Source organism: Sturnira hondurensis, unplaced genomic scaffold (genome assembly GCF_014824575.4).
Source record: "Sturnira hondurensis isolate 20B ecotype Veracruz unplaced genomic scaffold, ASM1482457v3 Scaffold0010128, whole genome shotgun sequence".
Lineage (NCBI taxonomy): Eukaryota > Metazoa > Chordata > Mammalia > Chiroptera > Phyllostomidae > Sturnira > Sturnira hondurensis.
The window spans coordinates 9,855,464-9,874,556 of record NW_028082759.1 but is presented as its reverse complement, the minus strand read 5'-3'; the positions used below and the strand labels follow the sequence as shown (position 1 = coordinate 9,874,556).

At 38.2% G+C, this 19,093-nt stretch overlaps 1 protein-coding gene across 12 annotated transcripts in view; it reads left to right on the top strand.

Annotated features, from left to right (window-relative positions):
• The window catches only part of ARFIP1 (ARF interacting protein 1), an 83,466-nt gene that overhangs the window by 43,675 nt on the left and 20,698 nt on the right, over nt 1-19,093 (top strand). For all 12 annotated transcript variants that reach the window (XM_037058383.1, XM_037058379.1, XM_037058387.1 and 9 more), the window contains 3 exons: nt 6,729-6,950; nt 10,780-10,937; nt 17,489-17,663. In XM_037058383.1, coding sequence (XP_036914278.1) covers nt 6,729-6,950; nt 10,780-10,937; nt 17,489-17,663 — 555 coding nt within the window. The remainder of the gene's footprint in view (nt 1-6,728; nt 6,951-10,779; nt 10,938-17,488; nt 17,664-19,093) is intronic.

Here is a 19,093-nt window from a genome sequence, read left to right as displayed (position 1 = left end):
TAGTTCATTCATGTCTTTATCACTCTAACATTACTGTAGTAGACCCTTAACAAATTCTTTTGGACTACATACTCTCTGCCTGTGTGGTTCACTCTTATTTAAAATCCATCAGTTGATCTGCATGGTCTTTACAATGGCATGAATCTGACCCCCATCTGCCCTTCCAACTTTTTCTCCTGCTGCTCCCATGGATCCTCTGATCCGTACCAACTTGTTCAGAGACTTTCTCAACAAACTGTGCCTTCTCACACCTCTAAATTTTGTTCATGGAGCTATCTTTGCCTACTGCTTGAAATTCCCCTTTATGCTCACTTACATTTTACTTGTTTATCTTTCATACTAGACTTAGCTTCATTCACTTATTTATTGAATTTGTTTAGCCATCCCTTTGTGCATTTATTTATGAAATTTGCCTCTTAACTGGAAACATTCTGGGTCTATACACTTTGAACCTAATGAATACAGGCCTTATTTCTGAACCAAATTCTAGTAATTACAGAGTTTAATTTTAGTTTATTTGGTTCTTCGTCTCTTGTGCCATTTAGTTTGTCCTTGTTCCTTATCTTTTTTTTAAAGATTTTATTTATTTGTTTTCAGAGAGAGAGAAAGGGAGGGAAACATCAGTGTGTGGTTGCCTCTCATGCTTCCCCTACTGGGGACCTGGCCCGAAACCCAGGCATGTGCCCTGACTGGGAATTGAACCAGTGACCCTTTGGTTCTCAGGGCTGGCACTCAATCCATGGAGCCACACCAGCCAGGGCTGTCCTTGTTCCTTATCTTTTTTTTTCTGTTGTATGTGTATTTTCTTTATCTGTTCCTTTTCTTCTGTGTCTTACCTCAATAATGTATAACCTCAGTTGAATCATTAGTAAGATTCCATATTTATCTACCACATTCAGGCTTTCGTGAAATTTGTGTTAATGAAGATGACAAGTCTTTAAAATGTTATACATATGACATAATAACTGTGTGAAGGAGCTGTCATTCTCCTTAAAGTGATCACTTTATTTCTTGCTAAATTTTTCATCAGTGCTTAATTAGATATTTCACTCTAAGTCAGAGAGAAAAAGAAAGTTCAAACTTGCATGATTTTAATGGAATGTGTAGCCTAATGTGTCTGTGCTGGCAGATGCTCCTTGTCTAAAAGATCCTCACAGTGTAATGCGCTCCTTGGGCCTACTCACTATCTCCCTGTGGCTTTTCCACCTTCTCTGTCCAAATTGTGAGCTGATGTAGGGCATTCGTTGTCATTTGGATAATCCTTAACAATTAATTCTGACTTGATTGGTTTAGGACTGTGCTTCTTACTCATTTTACTCTTGAGTAACTTGACTGTGGCTATGACTTTGATCCTCTCTTTCTTGGACTTCAGCTTCTTCATGATTTCTACCTCTAATTTCTTCTGTTTCTGTTATCTAGAAAACACTTGAGGGCTTTTCCTTAAAGAGAATATGTAGCACTTCCTTTCTTGGTTGTTAATTTGGGCTCCAAAACCAGTCTGATGATGTAAACCAAATACATAATAGGAACAATTTTAAGTTTAGGCCTTGAACCCATCTCTTGAAATACTATTTTAATCTACCTGACTTTACCCAGAAATTTGAATTCAAATTTTACTTATTTTCTTATTTATTCTCATCTGCAGGGATAGTTAATGAATAATGAACTCTAGGTTATCTCTTTGGCTTGTTTTTATATTTTCCTAATGTGGAGTAGAGTACTTTTAGAAGTCCATCTTATTCTTTTCAAGAATAACCTTGGTTTTACTCAGAGCTATTTGGCATCTTTTCCAAACATTAAGTGCTTTTTAATGTCTTTAAGAATTTGCCATGAATATTCACATCTTTTAAAAAAATTTTAAATACATTTTATTGATTATGCCATTACAGTTGTCTCATTCCACCCCCCTTCATTCCCCTCCACCCCGCACAACCCGTCCCCCCACATTCCCCCCTTTAGTTCATGTCCATGTGGCATAAGTTCTTTAGCTTCTACATTCCCCATACTATTCTTGCCCTCCCCCTGTCTATTTTCTACCTACCATCTATGCTATTTATTCTCTGTACCATTTTCTGCTCTCTCCTCTTCCCTCTCCCCTGTTGCTAACCCTCCACGTGATCTCCATTTCTGTGTCTCCACTCCTGATCTAACTGTCCTCTTAGTTTGCTTTTGTTTTAGCTGTAGTTGTTGATAACTGTGAGTTTGTCATCCTTTTACTGTTTATATTTTATAACTCCTTTTTCTTAGATAAGTCCCTTTAATATTTCATATAATAAGGGCTTAGTGATGATGAACTCCTTGAACTTGACCTTATCTGAGAAGCACTTTATCTGCCCTTCCATTCTAAATGAAAGCTTCGCTGGATAGAGCAATCTTGGATGTATATCCTTGAATTTCCTGACTTGGAATACTTCTTTCCAGCCCTTTCTTGCCTGTAAAATCTCTTTTGAGAAATCAGCTGACAGTCTGATGGGAAGTCCTTTGTAGGTGACTGTCCCCTTATCTCTTGCTGCTTCTAGAATTCTCTCCTTCATTTTAATCTTGGGTAATGTAATTATGATGTGCCTTAGTGTGTTCCTTCTTGGATCCACATTCTTTGGGACTCTCTGAGCTTCTTGGACTTCCTGGAAGTCTATTTCCTTTGCCAGATTGGGGAAGTTCTCCTTTATTATTTGTTCAAATAAGTTTTCCACTTATTGCTCTTCCTCTTCCCCTTCTGGTACCCCTATAATTCGGATGTTGGAACGTTTAAAGATGTCCTGGAGGTTCCTAAGCCTCTCCTCATTTTTTTGAATTCTTGTTTCTTCATTCTTTTCTTTTTGGTTGTTTCTTCCTTCTGGTCCACTCCATTGATTTGAGTCCCAGTTTTCCTTCCATCACTATTGGTTCCCTGTGCATTTTGCTTCATTTCACTTAGTGTAGCCTTCATTTATTCATTTAATTTGTGACCAAAATCAACCAGTTCTGGGAGCATCCTGATCACCAGAGTTTCGAACTGTGCATCTGATAGGTTGGCTATCTCTTGGTCACTTAAAAGTATTGGCCCTGGGGCTTTAATCCATTTTGTCTGAGCCATAATTTTTTGGTCAGGTTGCGCTTGTTATGTATGGGGGGGGGAACCTTAGGTGTTCACTAGTACAGGTCAAGCCAGTCCTTGGGTTGTGACACTGTATGTGCGGGCGGGGTCAAAGGGGGAGCAATGGCATTTGTTCTGCTCTCTTGGATTTCGGTCCCCTCTGGTGCTTCCCACAAGCAAATTGGGCCCTTCTGGTGCTGGTTCCTGGGCATGTGGGCTTGTGTACATTCCAGGACCCTGTGGGTCTCTCCATTCGAACTCTCCTATGACACTGGGAGCCTCTCCCAGCACTTCAACCCCCAAAAGTTTTTTCAATTGGTGCTTTTAGGCTTTATTTCCCATTGCCGGGGCCCTGGGTTGCACAGTTTGTCTCACTGCCTGTTTTTGCTTGGTTTATCTGCATGCGAATGTGTTTGTGGTCATCTGCCTTAAGCACCTCATTTCCTCTCCGAACCCGGTTCTGCTAACCACCGCCTCTTCCTGCCAGGACCCCTCTTCACTTGACACTGCCCCTCTTACTGGTCTGAATGAATGGTTCATTGTTGTTGGACTTCGGTACAGTTCAATTTTGTGTCTGTTCTAGTTGTGTTTTTGTTTCTAAATCTTTTTTATCCTTAAATTTGGTTGTGCAAGGAGGTACAGTATTTCTACCTGTGCCTCCATCTTGGCCGGGAATATTCACATCTTTATCAAATTAATCTTTGTTGTCCCTAAGCCAATATCTTTTAAATTTTTATTCCTATTTTTCTTGTCATACTGCTTTATTCATTTACTGACTGACCTATTTCCCTTATTAAGTTTCTAACATTTCCTTTGATCCTCTTTGCCTGGGTTGCGAGCCAGGCCCCTAGTATGGGGTGCACACGAGGCAACCACACATTGATGTTTCTCTCCCTCTCTTTCTCCCTTCCCCTCTCTAAAAAATAAATGAAATCTTTAAAAAAATGTATCGAATTGTTGCCATGAAATTATTATTTTCCTTGTATATAAATGTTTTTATTCATTTTTTGGCATTACAAAAAAAGCTTTTGGTGCTGTTTAAACACTCAGAGATAAAATAACTATCTTACAAAATTCATGACTGTGTGTCAGTGATACGTGATATCCTGTACACCATCATGTTATTTTACTCTCATTGCCCCCAAGTTGAAGATCTATATGGAGCAGTAATCTGCTTCTGCTGCTTCTTGCCCCTTTAACTTTACTTCAATAGCCCTATTATCTTCAAAATTAATTCTTAATTTATGAGTGTGGAAAACCAAATAGGACCACCAGCTCATTGTAAAGTCATCTGTATCGTCAGGGACTTGAAAGATGGGTAAAGAACTGCCATCTTCTTCCCTATTTTAAACTTAATGTATAATATATACTGATCTCCAATTTTGCATTTTAATTTTAGTACATACCAGGAAGCAATTTAAATGAAAATCTGCTCTTACTGATCTTAGTGATCTGCCAGAGAAACTTGTTCTGGGACCCTGGTGAGTGGGGAAATGACTAGCAACTTCGTGTTTCCTTTCAACTTTGAGAGAGCACCATGTAGGCTGGGGCTGTCAAACTCATTTTCACCAGTAGCCACATCAGCCTCACCATTGCTTTCAAAGGGCCGAATGTACAGCTCCTTGCCCCTCGTTGAGGAGTAGTTACATTTATACATTTGGCCCTTTGAAGGCAACCACAAGGCTAGTGTGGCCCCAGGTGGAAATGAGTCTGACACCCCGGATGTAGGCCATCTGTAGTACTCAGTTCCAGATTACTTAGGTTTTCCGGAAGAGTGTAGACTTAACCTGTTTTGGAATACAAGCTCTCCAAGTTCAGCTTTAAAACTTGTTATAAAACTCGATATGCCTTGTTATAAAACATAAATCTGAATAAGCCTCATATTCACTATTGCTTTACTATTCCCACTGCCTTAGCTTCCTGGAAACAAAAAACATTTCCTCATTAAAACCTTCGATCTTACTGTCTGCTTATAACTGTTCTTTCTCTGCGGGGAAAACGGCCACTCAGACTAACAGTAGACATTTCTTTTATCTTGCCCAGTCTGTCAAACTCCTTCAATGACTATTTCCAATAACAGTGCTTGGGGGAAGTCCTCATGTGAGTGAAAAGGGAGCATGTGCGGTGTATCTCCTTTATCTTATTACCATTTCAGGTGTTATTTTTGTTGACGTTTTTCCTCATTAAAGTCACAGCTGCAGTTACACTTTTCTCTTGATGTGGTCTTCATCTTCTAGGTGGATTTGTTTGTGTGTTTCCCATATAAATAGTTTTATCTCCCTTCTGTGAGTTTGGCCTCTCACCTTCCCCCTCATATTCTATATAGATAATTTCTCTACTTTCTTAAAAAAGAATGTTTTGAAAACAATTTATTCATAAAGATTCTTAATTCATGAGAATAAAGAATGCATCATAAAGATTTTTTTAACTTTTAATAGAAAAATATGAGTAGCATTTAATAGCATGACATTAAAAGGGTAAAATACAGATTTATGTGTATTGACCAGGACAAGTCTCAAGATATTTATTCATAGAAGAGAAATGTCTAGATATTACATATAGCATAGCTCTTAGGCTTACTTTAAACATGTTATATATGTTACTATATAGGTTTAAAGGAGAGTCTAGATTACCTATCAAACTGTTCATAGTAGTTTTCTACTATTTACTGGCATTAAAGGAAAGATGAAGAAATTAATCTTTTACTTCGTTCATTATTTAATTTTTGCAACAAACACTCTAACCAAAAATTTGAAAGAGATGGCAAAAGAGCAGATTTGCAATTTAAACAATTTTAATACTTATTTACTACTTTTTTTAGAATTTTTATGTCAACTTCAAATGATCAGAAGTAATTTAATGCCCTTTAAGTTATTCATAAAATGTATTATTGAGCACTGAAGTTGCATATAATTTTTTATTTCTAGCAAAAAATACTAGAAAATTTATTTTCATGTGGCCTGAAATTAGATACTTTTAAAAAATAATAAGTTCTTTTATTATTATTTCTGGGGCAGAATGGAATAATATAATTTAATACTATTTGAGCAAAATAAAAGAATTCAGAAACCTCTAATCTCTATCTCTTTCTTTCTCCTCCTTTTCCTCCACCTTTCTTTTTCCCCCTGCTTACTCCCTTACTACCCTCTTCTTCTTTTTCCTTCTTTTCTTTCCTTCTGTTCCTCCTACTCATACATGCAGTGGTTTAAGGGGACAATAATAGGAAAAAAGGCACATGAAACCAGTAGGAGAGTATAATTTTGGTATTATTATTCCTGTGTTTAGTAACAGTCCAATACTGTTCTTAAATCAGTGTTAAGTATTTCAGTTGTATTAAATAATCTACCAAGTACATTAAGCTTAAAATGTGATTTTGTGAGAGCGCTCATCTGGCAGTAACATTAATTAGCTAAATAAATCTTAAAACATTCTCTAATTATTAATAGTTATTAGACATGTCTGATAAATTTACTTTCTGAGTACTGATGAACTTGTAAAATGGGACTGATAATTTTCAGTTTGTTAGGCTAGCTTGTGTGAAGCCAAAAATGGTTATATACCATATGCATTTGCAATCAATTGGGATATTTTGGGGGGTATTATTTTTGTTTTGTTTTGTTTTCTTCTTAAAGTGTATCTTTTCATTTTTTAGTGCACTCGACAAATTATCTCTGAGAAGCTAGGCCGTGGATCAAGAACTGTGGACCTTGAACTTGAAGCTCAGATTGACATTTTAAGAGATAACAAGAAAAAGTATGAAAATATTCTAAGACTGGCTCAGACATTGTCGAACCAGCTTTTCCAGATGGTGCATACCCAAAGGCAACTTGGAGATGCATTTGCTGACCTGAGTTTGAAGTCACTAGAACTCCATGTAAGATTATTTTAAATAACTATTGGGGAGTGTGGGGAAGGAGAATGATGATAGGAGTATTCTGTTGATAAGAGGTAATTTGTTACATTTCTGATTTGCTGAAGTCTTAATGAAATTGGAACCTTGAGCTGTTCTTTTAAGGTATTTAATATAATTTTTAAGAAGGTCCAGTTGATTTCTGTTACCATAGTAAAACAGTATACTCTAGAGATACCAGCTAGAGGCTTCAGGGGGAGGGAACGTAATTCGAGGAAGCAAAAAAGAATGTGCAGCCTGCTGGAGCTTAGAGAGTCAGCTGTGTTCTAGTGAGGTCTTTAACTGATTGGATGAGACCCATTCACTTTATGGAGGACAATCTACTTTACTTACAGTCCACCAATTTAAATAATAACCTTGTCCAAAAACACCTTCACAGAAACAACCAGAATAACATTTGATCAAATATCTGGACACCATGGCCTCGCCAAGTTGACACATAAAAGTAACTGTTGCAGTTACTTTGGTCTAGTAAGTCACTCGACAGGAATGACTCCATCACGTGGCAGTTTTGGACTAGAATCTGGACCATCCTGTTTTGCTAAAAAGACATGATCTATTCTTTTATGATGTTTGTGCACCAAGATGTACTTGATATGATTCATTAGTGAACAAAGGCTGAAAGTAAGTGTGCATACAAAAGTGATTTTAAGAAAATAGATAATTCATGGACTTGAACTTTCTGATTCATGTTTTATAAGTGTAAAAATAATAGTAGAGTAGAACCTGTTGAGGATGCATTTGAAATCTGAAATCAATATTAACAGGATGGATGTTTTTGTACCAGGGTTTTCCAGAGAAATAGAACCAGTAGGAGATAGATGCATAGTACACACGCACACAGGTTTATTATAAGGAACTGCCTGATGACTGTGGGAATTGGCAAGCCTGAAATCCGCAGTGTGGGCTGCAGGCTGGAAATTCCAGCGGGATTTATGTTACAATCTTACAGCAGAACTCCTTCTCCAGGAAACCTCCACCTTTTGTTCTTAAGGCCTTCAACCATTTGGATGGGGCCATCCATATTGTGGAGGAATAACCTCCTTAAAGTCAACTGTAAGTCACATCTGCAGCCTTTATAGTTGTAAGAGTTGTTCACATCAACAAGATTTGTGCCTTTGTAGCAACATCTAGACTGGTGTTTGACCAAACAAGTGTACACCATAGTCTAAACAGCTCGACACAAAAAGTTAACTATCACAATTCTTCCTTTCAATCTAGCTCTTAGAGACATCTTGTGAACCATATTTTATCTCTAAATAGGAAATGATATTTTAACAAATACCTTCATCTGTTTGAACCTTTATACAGGCTCCCATTACACTTCCTATCAGCTTTATGGGGGAACGATCTTCATTTTATTAGTAAGGCAACTGAAACACAAAGAATTAAAATTATTCATGAAAGACACAAATACAGTCAGTGGCAGAATCAAGATGTAAAGTTCCAAATTATTTGAATTCCCAGGCTAGACTTTTACCATTTTATCCACACCTTCTGACTCCCCAGTTCAGTTTGCACTGCAGCGCCTCATTGAACTGTAAAGTTCCTCCATTTGGAGGGTAACATCTCCATCAAGTTTAGGAAAGTTCACACGATCCATATTGCTATCAATTACCAGTTAGTGCATATAATTCTCTTTTTTTACTGCTCTGCATTATGGTTTAAAATAACTCATTTGTTATCAGTGAGGTAATAATTTATATTACTAAAGCTTGGTGTTTTAGATCCAATCCTATTTCTCTTATTTGGTCCTAATGTGTAAGTTTAATGGGAAGTGGTGGTTATTTACATCTGGTAAATTTGCATCTGGTAGATGTTGTAAATGATGTAGGATCTGCTAAAGACTATTCAAATATTTTGAAACTTAGTGCTCCCTATATAAAAAGCAAGCAAATTTTTAGATCAGGGAATTGGATTGGCTTTCCTTCTTTGGTTAGAACCACAGCCCTGTTCTGGACATGTGTGCCGTTGGTTATTTGGTTTTGTTTAGTTATAATTGCTGAGGTAATTGACAGCAATGTCTCACTGAGAATACTAACATAACATCAATTAAATGAAGTTTAAGAATTACGTTTTTTGAATATTTATGTATTTTGTATGAGAATAACATACCACACCACAAAACTTCCAAAACCTTTACATAATTCTGTTTCATTTACATGTGACATGATAAAGGACTGAGTTTCGACAAGGAATTATATCTTATCATATTTTCAGTGCCAAAATATACTTAATTATTTATGTATTTGTTTATAATGCAAATACACACATTTTTTCATTTCTTCCTAGTGTCCTAATTGTTATATATCCTTTACTAGTATGGCTCTTGTGAAAATGCTTTCTTTATTCTAGCCAGTTTTGAAATTGTACATTAAAATCTTAAGTTTTATACACATTCCCTTCCCAGAATTATAGGTGAAATTTATAATTCATGAAACAGAATAGTGTCAGTTTGTTCTTCCTTTCTGCCTTGGATGTAGACCCATTTTTCTCATCGATAAATACAGGGTTCCAAATTCTGCCATATCACATTTCAGTCTGCTGTTTATCTTCCTGTATTCTTTAGAAAAGAATATGTGTTTAGTAAAGACCGGCCTTCTAGGTTGTATAGATCTCCCTGAATGCAGAGTAAAGAGTTACTGGGCCTCTCTTTAATGGAAAATACTTTTAGCATCATAAAGATAATTTAACTTTGCTGCTATTAATATTGAATATTTTATTACCTAGAAATTTAATTACAGCTATAGCACTAGCATTAAACTTATCTCTTTGACAATTCTAGTTAATTTAATATCACTTTTTTTTTCAGCTAAATTTAAAACCTTTAGCCCTGGCTGGTGTAGCTCAGTGGATTGAACATGGGCCTGCGAACCAAAGGATCGCAGTTTGATTCCGAGTCAGGGCACATGCCTGGGTTGCAGGCCAGTTCCCAGCAGGGGACACACGAGAGGCAACCATACATTGATATTTCTCTCCTTCCCTTCTTCCCTTCCCCTCTAAAGATAAATAAATAAAAAATATTAAAAAATTTAAAACCTTTATAACAAACTTCAGAATTCTCAAATTGAGTGATATGTCTTACAGTATGATGAAATTTCTTTTTTGGTCAGAGGTGTTCCTGATATTCTCTTAATTAATCAAACTTGGACTGGAAGGCTTTCACTGCCACAAGTAGTCAGCCCCTGCCATGTCCGAAAGGCTCTGTGTAACACTTCAGTTTATTCAGAGATGAACTGAAACTGGCGGTGAGTGGTCCTCCCGCAGCTGTGTGTGTGGACAGACCTGAGCCTGGGAGTAGCCAACTGGTCCCCACGTTTGCAAAGAAGTGTGTATTATTAATGTTTATACTCTAAGGAGATTTAGTCAAAACACAAAAATTACCATCTATTTTATGTCTGAAAGTTTTAGCCAATTGTTACCTAATTTGGTTGTGAAAGTTATAGTTTCTCTGATTAATAATCTGCTATACTTTCTTTCTTAACAGCTGTGCTTACACTATAATTGAAACAAAATGGAGAAATGAAAATATTCTCTCTAGTACAAAGTAGTTTAACTTTTTAAAACTATTTTGCTATGCCTCTGAGCTGATGACAATTTTGGTTTACTAGACTTTTCTGGTAATTATAAAGCTAGTTGTGATTTAGATTTATAATTACTTAAGCATTGAAGGAAAAAACTTCTGTAGTTAGAGTTATGAATCAAATGCTTTCCCGTTAGTGATACTTGAGGGGTTTTGTAGTCCCACTTACTAACTAATTATTAGATAAGTTAAGGTGACTTTTTGTTTTAGGAAGAATTTGGCTATAACGCAGATACCCAGAAGCTGCTGGCTAAAAACGGAGAGACTCTTCTTGGAGCCATTAATTTTTTTATCGCCAGTGTGAACACTTTGGTGAATAAAACAATTGAAGATACATTAATGACTGTGAAACAGTATGAAAGTGCCAGGTTGGTATACATTTCACTGTATATTGTCTGTTTTACAGATGTTATGCAATTCAGTTAAGGTTTTTGGTTGCAAATAAAGAAACCAACTCTGGCCAATATGGACAGGAAATAAATGTGCTAGGTTATAGGAAAGCCTATGGAACTATCAGAAAAGCAGGAGAACGGATTCTAGAAACAAGCAAGAACCAAAGCCAAGATAATGCCTCAAGACTCTAATTAGGGCCTCGACGCTGCCACAAGTGCCATAAGGAATTTCCAAAAGGCCCCTGAGACCTTGTTTCATTGCCTTGAGTGTCTGATTGAATTTTAGTCATGTGCCCAAACCCTGCCTGCAAGGGAATAAGGAAATGAAGGATCTCCCAGCTCCAGCTTCCTTAGAAGGGACAGAGCCTTTCCTTCTACTGGTTGACACGAAATGCCCTCTGTAATCTGGCCTAAGGCTGCCTTTTCACCACTGCCCCCCTCTGTATGCAGTGCACTGCTTCCACAGCAGCCAGATTCATGGTTTCAGACAAGCTCATTTTTGCCTCGCAGTTTTGTTGGTGTTGTGGACATCAACTCTCTTTTTATTCAAATTATAACCAGTCTTCAAACTTTCAAATTTTGCCTTTACGTAAATTAAATGTTTGCTTTAATTTCCATAGATTTTAATAATGCAGTGTTTTCATACATTTTATACACACACGATTTCTCTCATTACCATCCTGTTAGGTACATATTAAGCAAAGTACATATTAATCAGTACTTGTAAATGCTTAAGAAATAGCTGACCCATGACCCGTGATGGGAATTTTCAACTCCTGATTCCAGGTCCAATTCCCCCCCCCTTTCCAGTCCCCGTGAAGTCTTTTTCTTCTGACCGTTTGAAATCTTCATTTTCTGTTACGCTTTTTGTAGCATAGTTGAAGTGTAAACTTTACCTTCTAGAAGTTTAACTTTACTTTTTGGCTTCTTGCCCTAGTTTAATGATGTGAGAAATGCTTATGAAAACTACAAATTCATCTAGTCTTTTTTTGTTGTTGTTGCAATTGAGTGCTTATTCTTAAATAGGTATTTTCTTATGCTTTACACAAGTTAAAAGCCCACATCACTTGGAAAGTTAACTTTGATCTTTCCACAAGAAGGAATGCTTCTGTCATAGGCTGTGTTTGTAATTTTCAGTTTAGTATTAACATATGAGATTCTTAATGACTTGAAAGTGAAGTTCAAGACAGATAGCTATGCTTGTCTGGTGGGAGAAGGGCAGAGACATGGCTATATGCCATATTTGGGTATTGGACCTGGTTTTCTACTGTATTGTTTGAATGACTTACTAACATCGTGTTAAAATCAGAAGGCGGGAAGGAAAAAACAGGGAATGGATCAATAGGGTACTCCTCAGTGGGAGCCCCCTCAGGAAGACCCCCTCAGTGGGAGCACCGCCAGTAGCATTTCCACTCTCGGTTCTCCAGTTTCTGTTTCAGTCCTCTCCTGGCATTGGCTGTATGTTTCCAAGGATTCATTTCTATAAATTTCATTTGATTCTTTTCTAAAACATGTCTGGTCCCTATTTATAATGCCCTAATATGTTCATAATGAAGGCTTTTCTTTTTTAATCCTNCCCTCAGGAAGACCCCTCAGTGGGAGCACCGCCAGTAGCATTTCCACTCTCGGTTCTCCAGTTTCTGTTTCAGTCCTCTCCTGGCATTGGCTGTATGTTTCCAAGGATTCATTTCTATAAATTTCATTTGATTCTTTTCTAAAACATGTCTGGTCCCTATTTATAATGCCCTAATATGTTCATAATGAAGGCTTTTCTTTTTTAATCCTATCTCCTTAATATTTTAAGCATTCTTGTTTTAATATTTGTGGGGTTTGAAGTTGAAAATTCTTTTGTTCCTAAAGTACCCCCAGTTAAGCACTACACAAATCTAGTTTCTGTTTTTCTACTTTATAATTGTCCATCTATTCTGAAATATATATTTTAGGTGCTAAAAATATTTTTTAATATTTTATTTGTTTCTTTTTAGAGAGAGGGGAAAGGAGGGAGAAAGAGAGGGAGAGAAACATCAGTGTTTGGTTGCCTCTCATGCACTCCCCACTGGGGACCTGGCCCACAACCCAGGCATGTGCCCTGACGGGGAATCGAACCAGTGATCACTTGGTTCATAGGCTGTCACTCAATCCACTGAGCTACACCAGCCAGGGCTCAAATTTTCACATCTTATTATAAAAAATAACTTTCATATCTTATTATAAGAAATCTGACAAAGTATACTGTGAAATAAGATCTCAGCTTATCCAATATATAGGTTTGTTTGAAACTTTGAACAGAATTATGAATCAAGTTGTATGTACTCGGTAGCCGTTTGTCAGGAAACCTTTTAGACTTCCTCTGCATGTTTAAAACCCACCACCAACATTGACTGCACCCTCATAATTTGTTCTTTTTATTGGAATTACAGTCTATGATTGTACTCATCAAGCTTAACTTGGGGTTTGACTTTCCTGTGCTTTTTTGAAGTAGTTAAGGGAATGACTAGTTGTAACACTAAGAATCCCAGATTAAAAGTTTTTCAGTAGCTGAATTTTCTTCTCTGTCAAAACCAGAATTTACTGACTCTTAGGGCAAGGGTCAGCTATTTGATCCAGCACAGAAAGTGGCAGTTTAGGCAAATGAACGGTGTCCTTTTAATGCTTCCCATTATGCATTGTGTACAAGTATTTCCTAGCCCTCTGGTGCTTCATGTGTAGAAAAGCTTGTAACAGCCCATTCAGCACTTCTCCCCAGCAGCACCAACAAGGGAGTCGATTGTGGTCGAGGCTTTTCAGATGTGGACACCTGTTCTCCAGAAGTTTTACATAAATAAAGCAACAACTATCACTAAACTTACTGATCTGGACTCCATTCAGAGGGCCAGCCTTGAAGAGTTGCGTTTTGAAAACTCGGTGGGCTTCTCTTTCGGATTGTCAGGAGCACTGTTAGAGAAGCTCTTATGGAAAGTTTCACTTCAATACCATTTACAAACTCTGCATGTAAAATTAAGGGAATGTGAGGTTGGTATTATAACTTCGGCTATGTTTAAATTAATCACTGTTGTTTCAAAACGCACTCCAAGGCAATCGAAGGATATTTGTCTTCACGTTAAAAACTACCGTATATTACTCTTTATTTTTGTTCTCCTCTTTACTCTTTTACTTTTTATTGTTTTTACTATGTTTGCTTCTGGCTAGTGCTCTTCTAATTTGGCTATAAAAATAAGCACTCTAAAGATAATAGTTATTACCTGGTGTCCTAAGTACTTTATATAAGTGAATTTTTGTGGAGATTAGTATTCCCACTTACTGATGAAAAACTGGAGCAGGAAGATAAAATAACTAGCTGAAGATGTTAGAGCCAGTGAAGGGCAGAGTGGCCCTTCAGGTGGCTGTAGGGGACCCATGGCACCAAACTAACTTGTTGCCATCACAAAGTCAGTCTCACTCCTAAATCTTTAGTATTTGTCCCCTTCTTAGCTCCACTGCCATTGTCCTGATTCAGTGACTCGTTTTTTCTTTTGCCCATAGTCTTCCAATTAGTTTTCTTGCTCCTTTCTCAACCCCAGTTCTTAACCCCAGTTCATCCTCCATTCCTTACACTACCACTATAGTCATCTTGTTACAGGACAAGCAGGGGGCCAAGGTTCATTATGTCCACCCCCAGAGGAAAGACCTCTCTCAGTGCCAGAGATTTGTGAAAAGGAAAGGAAAGGTTTATTTAAAGTTATACACACTTGAAGTAGTGACCCACTGTCCCCATTAAAATATCAAAGTCCTTTTGGATACCCACAGACACCCACAGTGCTTCCTTTTCCCCCTGCCCTAATTCAGGGTAACGTAACTCAGAAAAAAGAAGTACACGTCCGTGTTACTGGCCGCTGGCACCATCAGCTGTGTTGTGGTCCAGGCAGGATCTCCAATTAATCCAAAGCCATGTGGCACCCTCTTATGGCATACTGGCAAAGAATTCTTTCACTCTTCTTCCAGGCAAAGTCTCTTTTTTCCTTCACCAGAGCTGCAGGGGTCTGCACTCTGGCAAAAACACGTGGATCTTCCCGCAAAGCTGTGGCGAGGATAGGGTCGCCACTCTGCCAAAGCCCTGTGGCAGTTCTCTGCTAAAGCCACATGGTGGTTCCCCCTACTAAAGCTGCAAGGGCCCCCACTCTGGTGAAGCCTTATGGCTCTCTCTCCTTCACATGGCTGCAGGAGTTCCCACTCTGTCAGAAACGCATGGCCTTCTCTCCTCAATGGCTACCGAGTCTGGGTTTTTAATCCCTGAGCCAGTCCTCCTTTGCAGCCCCATTTCCAACTCCTCCTACAATTGGCTGCACTTGCCAGCACTCCCACATTATTCCAAGTTTACTGGGCTGCCTTCGTGAGTCTGGGCAGGTGTGGCCCCACGTTGTGGAACCAGTCACCTCCAACCTCTCATGCAGGTTCTGTAACTCACTTCCATCCCCCTGGCTCAGAGTGTGGCCACAGCTATTTAACATATGTATGTAACCAGTTAAAGGCTATAGATATGTTAAATGACCGTGCCTTGGATTACCTGCAAGGCTGTGGCTGTACAAAACAGCTCTCAATGGCCCTGCTCCATTTTTCCCTTCCCCAACTCACACCTGGGGGGGGGGGTCAGTGAGGACACCTTAGTATTTCCTGGACACCTTGAGTTCTGGACCCCATTCCAAATCCCTTTGGGGGCCCCCCCTCTTGGCTGCACCCTGTCACAGTCTTTCTGTCCTGAACAAATGGAACATGTTCCTTTCTAGGTCAAAGTGTTTTGGTGGCTCCCCATCACTTGTCTTCCAGATTAAGTCTGATCTCTTTAGCATGCTTAATCTAAATCCTGCCGACCTGTTTTAATTTAATTCCCTCCATATTGTGTTCCAACTTCAGGTTATAACTTACTGAATTGTTTTCCAAATGTTTTGTGGTATCTTATGATGGACTAATATGCCTTTGTACTACTCTCTTCCTGGAATGTTCTGGCAATTTCCCTACCCCAGTCTACAGTGGGGTAATCTACTTTTACCATCCTTTACATTTTAATTCTAGTGTTTTAATTCTACTCTGAGATGGCTTTCAAATATTTAATTATGTATTTCTTCATCTTATTTTCCACCCAGCTTTATCCCTTTTCATGACAATGTCCATTATCTCATTTTGTTGCCATTTAAGAACTTCTCTCCATCTAGACTGTAAGCTTCTAGAAGATAAACTTTATCTGTTTATCTTCATAGCTCTACTTTCTAACACAGTGCCTGGAACATAGAATGTGTTCACTTAATATTTGTTGAATGAATCACTGTATCAGTGAATAATCTTTTAGCCCTGATAGATCAAGTTTCTTAAGTTCAGTACAAGTTAAATATAGATTAGGCTCAATATGAGAGACTGATATATTCTTTCTCAAATCATACATATAATATATTATGTCATTTAAAATATTTTAAATTCTCAGAATAGGAGATATGTACTGTAGAGATTTGAATAAAGAGCATTAGTTTGGGGGCATAAATTTAGTGGTGCTGATTCTGACTAAGTTAGAGATCGCTTTGATTTTTCTTAGCTGAGCAATGAGTAATTGAGACTGCTGGATAAGTCACTGTTGAATAAGCAAGATAGTGTTGCACTTACACAGGTGCCGTGGTATCAGGGGGTGAAGGTGGGTGGGGTCAATATTTCAGTTAGTGGTGGGAGAATATTAGGGGGAAGAAACTCAGGAAACACAGGGTGTGAGCGCTCTGTAATAGATGCTGTGTCACGTTCTGACCACTAGTGTTCTAGAACTCCATCCAGAGTTGTGCTGTCTCACACGGTAGCCACTGGCCACGTGTGTCTGCTGAACACCGTCTACTGTGATGATGACAGTGTAAAATACACAATGGGTTTTAAAGACCCAGTACCTTCCTCCCAAAGTGAAGTAGTTTATTCACATTTATTACATGTTATGAGGATAATGTTTTAGATTTTTGATATGTTATTAAAAATAGGTGAAATTAATTTCTATTAATGTGACTACTAAAAAACTTTAGGTTATGCATGTGGCTTGCATTATATTTCTGTTGTGCATTGCTGACCTAGACTGTACTTTAAGAACTGCTGACCCTCCGTATAACTAACTCCCCTTTATCCGTTCATTTAAGTGTGCCATTCTGAAGTCTGTCCTCCCCTGCTTTACCTAAGCCAGTTCACGTGGGGGATTGATTACTGCAGTTGTTGTTATGATCATTAGGTTTTGACATCTATTTTTTAACTGGTTTTTACTTTTTAAAAAGTTTACTTTTTGGTTTATACTGTACTTGGGAAGGAATAGTTAATGAATTTAAGGAGCAACTTGTTTCCCTCCATGCTTATATAAATAGTTCTTTGTGTTAAAGAAATGCATCATTTTAAAGGCATGAGGTGTGCACTGTGTATGAGAATTGTCATCTATTAAGGCATAATGTGAGATTACCATGCATTTCTAGCTCACCTCTTGAACTGACTTCACTCTGTTTTGTAGTCTGCTTCACTTACTGTCTCCCTTCCAGGATTGAATATGATGCCTATCGCACTGATTTGGAAGAATTGAATCTTGGACCACGTGATGCAAACACTCTGCCAAAGATAGAGCAGTCACAGCATCTGTTCCAAGCACATAAGGAAAAATACGATAAAATGCGCAATGATGTTTCTATCAAGTTGAAATTTCTAGAAGAAAATAAGGTGACTTTATTCTTTATTTTCTGAGATCTTTCTGTGGACTTAAGTCTCCCTAAAGAGATAAATAGAAAGTTTTTATTTCTGTTAACTCTCATTACAGTTACAAAATGGAATTTCATCTATAACAAGTGTTTGAGTTTTTAGAAGTCCATAAAGTGTATTTACCTTTCTGTCATAAAAGTCATCATCCACTCTACTGTCCCAGTCTTTCACATATAACAATTGGCACAAAGTACTTGATCTTCAAAGTGGTATGGTGTTAATCGCTTTAAAAAATTATATAATGATGGATTCTGCTTTGGATATTTTGAAACCTTTTTATTACTGGTAAGAACAGATTTCAGAAAGGGAAGAGCATTCTTCATGTTAACTGATAAATGGGAAGTGACTAAAAAGTTCAGCTTAGGGCTGTAGTTGACCTGGAGGAAATTAGCCAAGAAATCATGTTATTTCCATGTAACATGTTCATGCTACATGTCATTTCTATGTAACACGAACACATCTAAGGACAGGAACAGTGAGAGCGGAGGCAGACCTGCCACAGGCTTCACTCAGAGATGGAGTCGTAGAATGATAGGCTGGTGAGTTTTGGTTTCAGTGTAGGTTCCCATTTTAACATTTTTCCCGTTACATGCATTCTCAACTTGGTGAGGGAGATTACAGCTCTGGAAATGAGAGAGTCGGTAGTGGGCACAGTACAAGGCAGGTGAGGCGCAGTCCTGTGGAGATGGGGGTCTTACCGGTGCACATTTGTGGTCCCCTTCCTGCACCTTCCACACCCTCTGAAGTCGTGATAGGCCTTCAGCTCTGCTTTCCTCGGGTACCCTCTCAGAATTGTTCCTTGGTTCCAGTTGTCTGTTGCTATCTTCCCGTTTGCCTTAACATTTCCTCAGAAACTCTTCTGGTTACCACAAAAGCTTCGGAATGATAAGTTGCCTTGAGGCCTGCTAAGCCCAGTACTATGACCCCCTTTTTTAGTGACAGTGGGTGGAAAATATCCATGTGAGCACATTACGGTGGCAGTAAAGGGAGCTGTAGCAGAGTTATCAGACAGGTTGCTCAGCATGGTTCAAACAAGAGCCCAGAGCAACCTGTCAGCTTCCGTCAGCTGAGCGCAGGAGATGGCACCGTGTTCGTCATTCATATGTCTGTCCACGTATGGGTCAGTTACACGCGCAACGTTTTAATGGGTAAGACAGCATCAATACTTAGATTAGATGTATACTTTAAACAGGAAAATAGTTTTTACGTACTGCCCTGTCTAGAATGGATTTGCACTAGACAATGTGCTAGAATTTTGGGGACTCTATCCAAACCTTATTTGAAGGGAAAGAATTTGGGGTTTACAACCTCTGCAAATAGAGAAAATAGTTTTAGGAAGTTTATAAAATGGTAATTGCATTCCATTGGATCTAATGGTATTGTGTGCTATT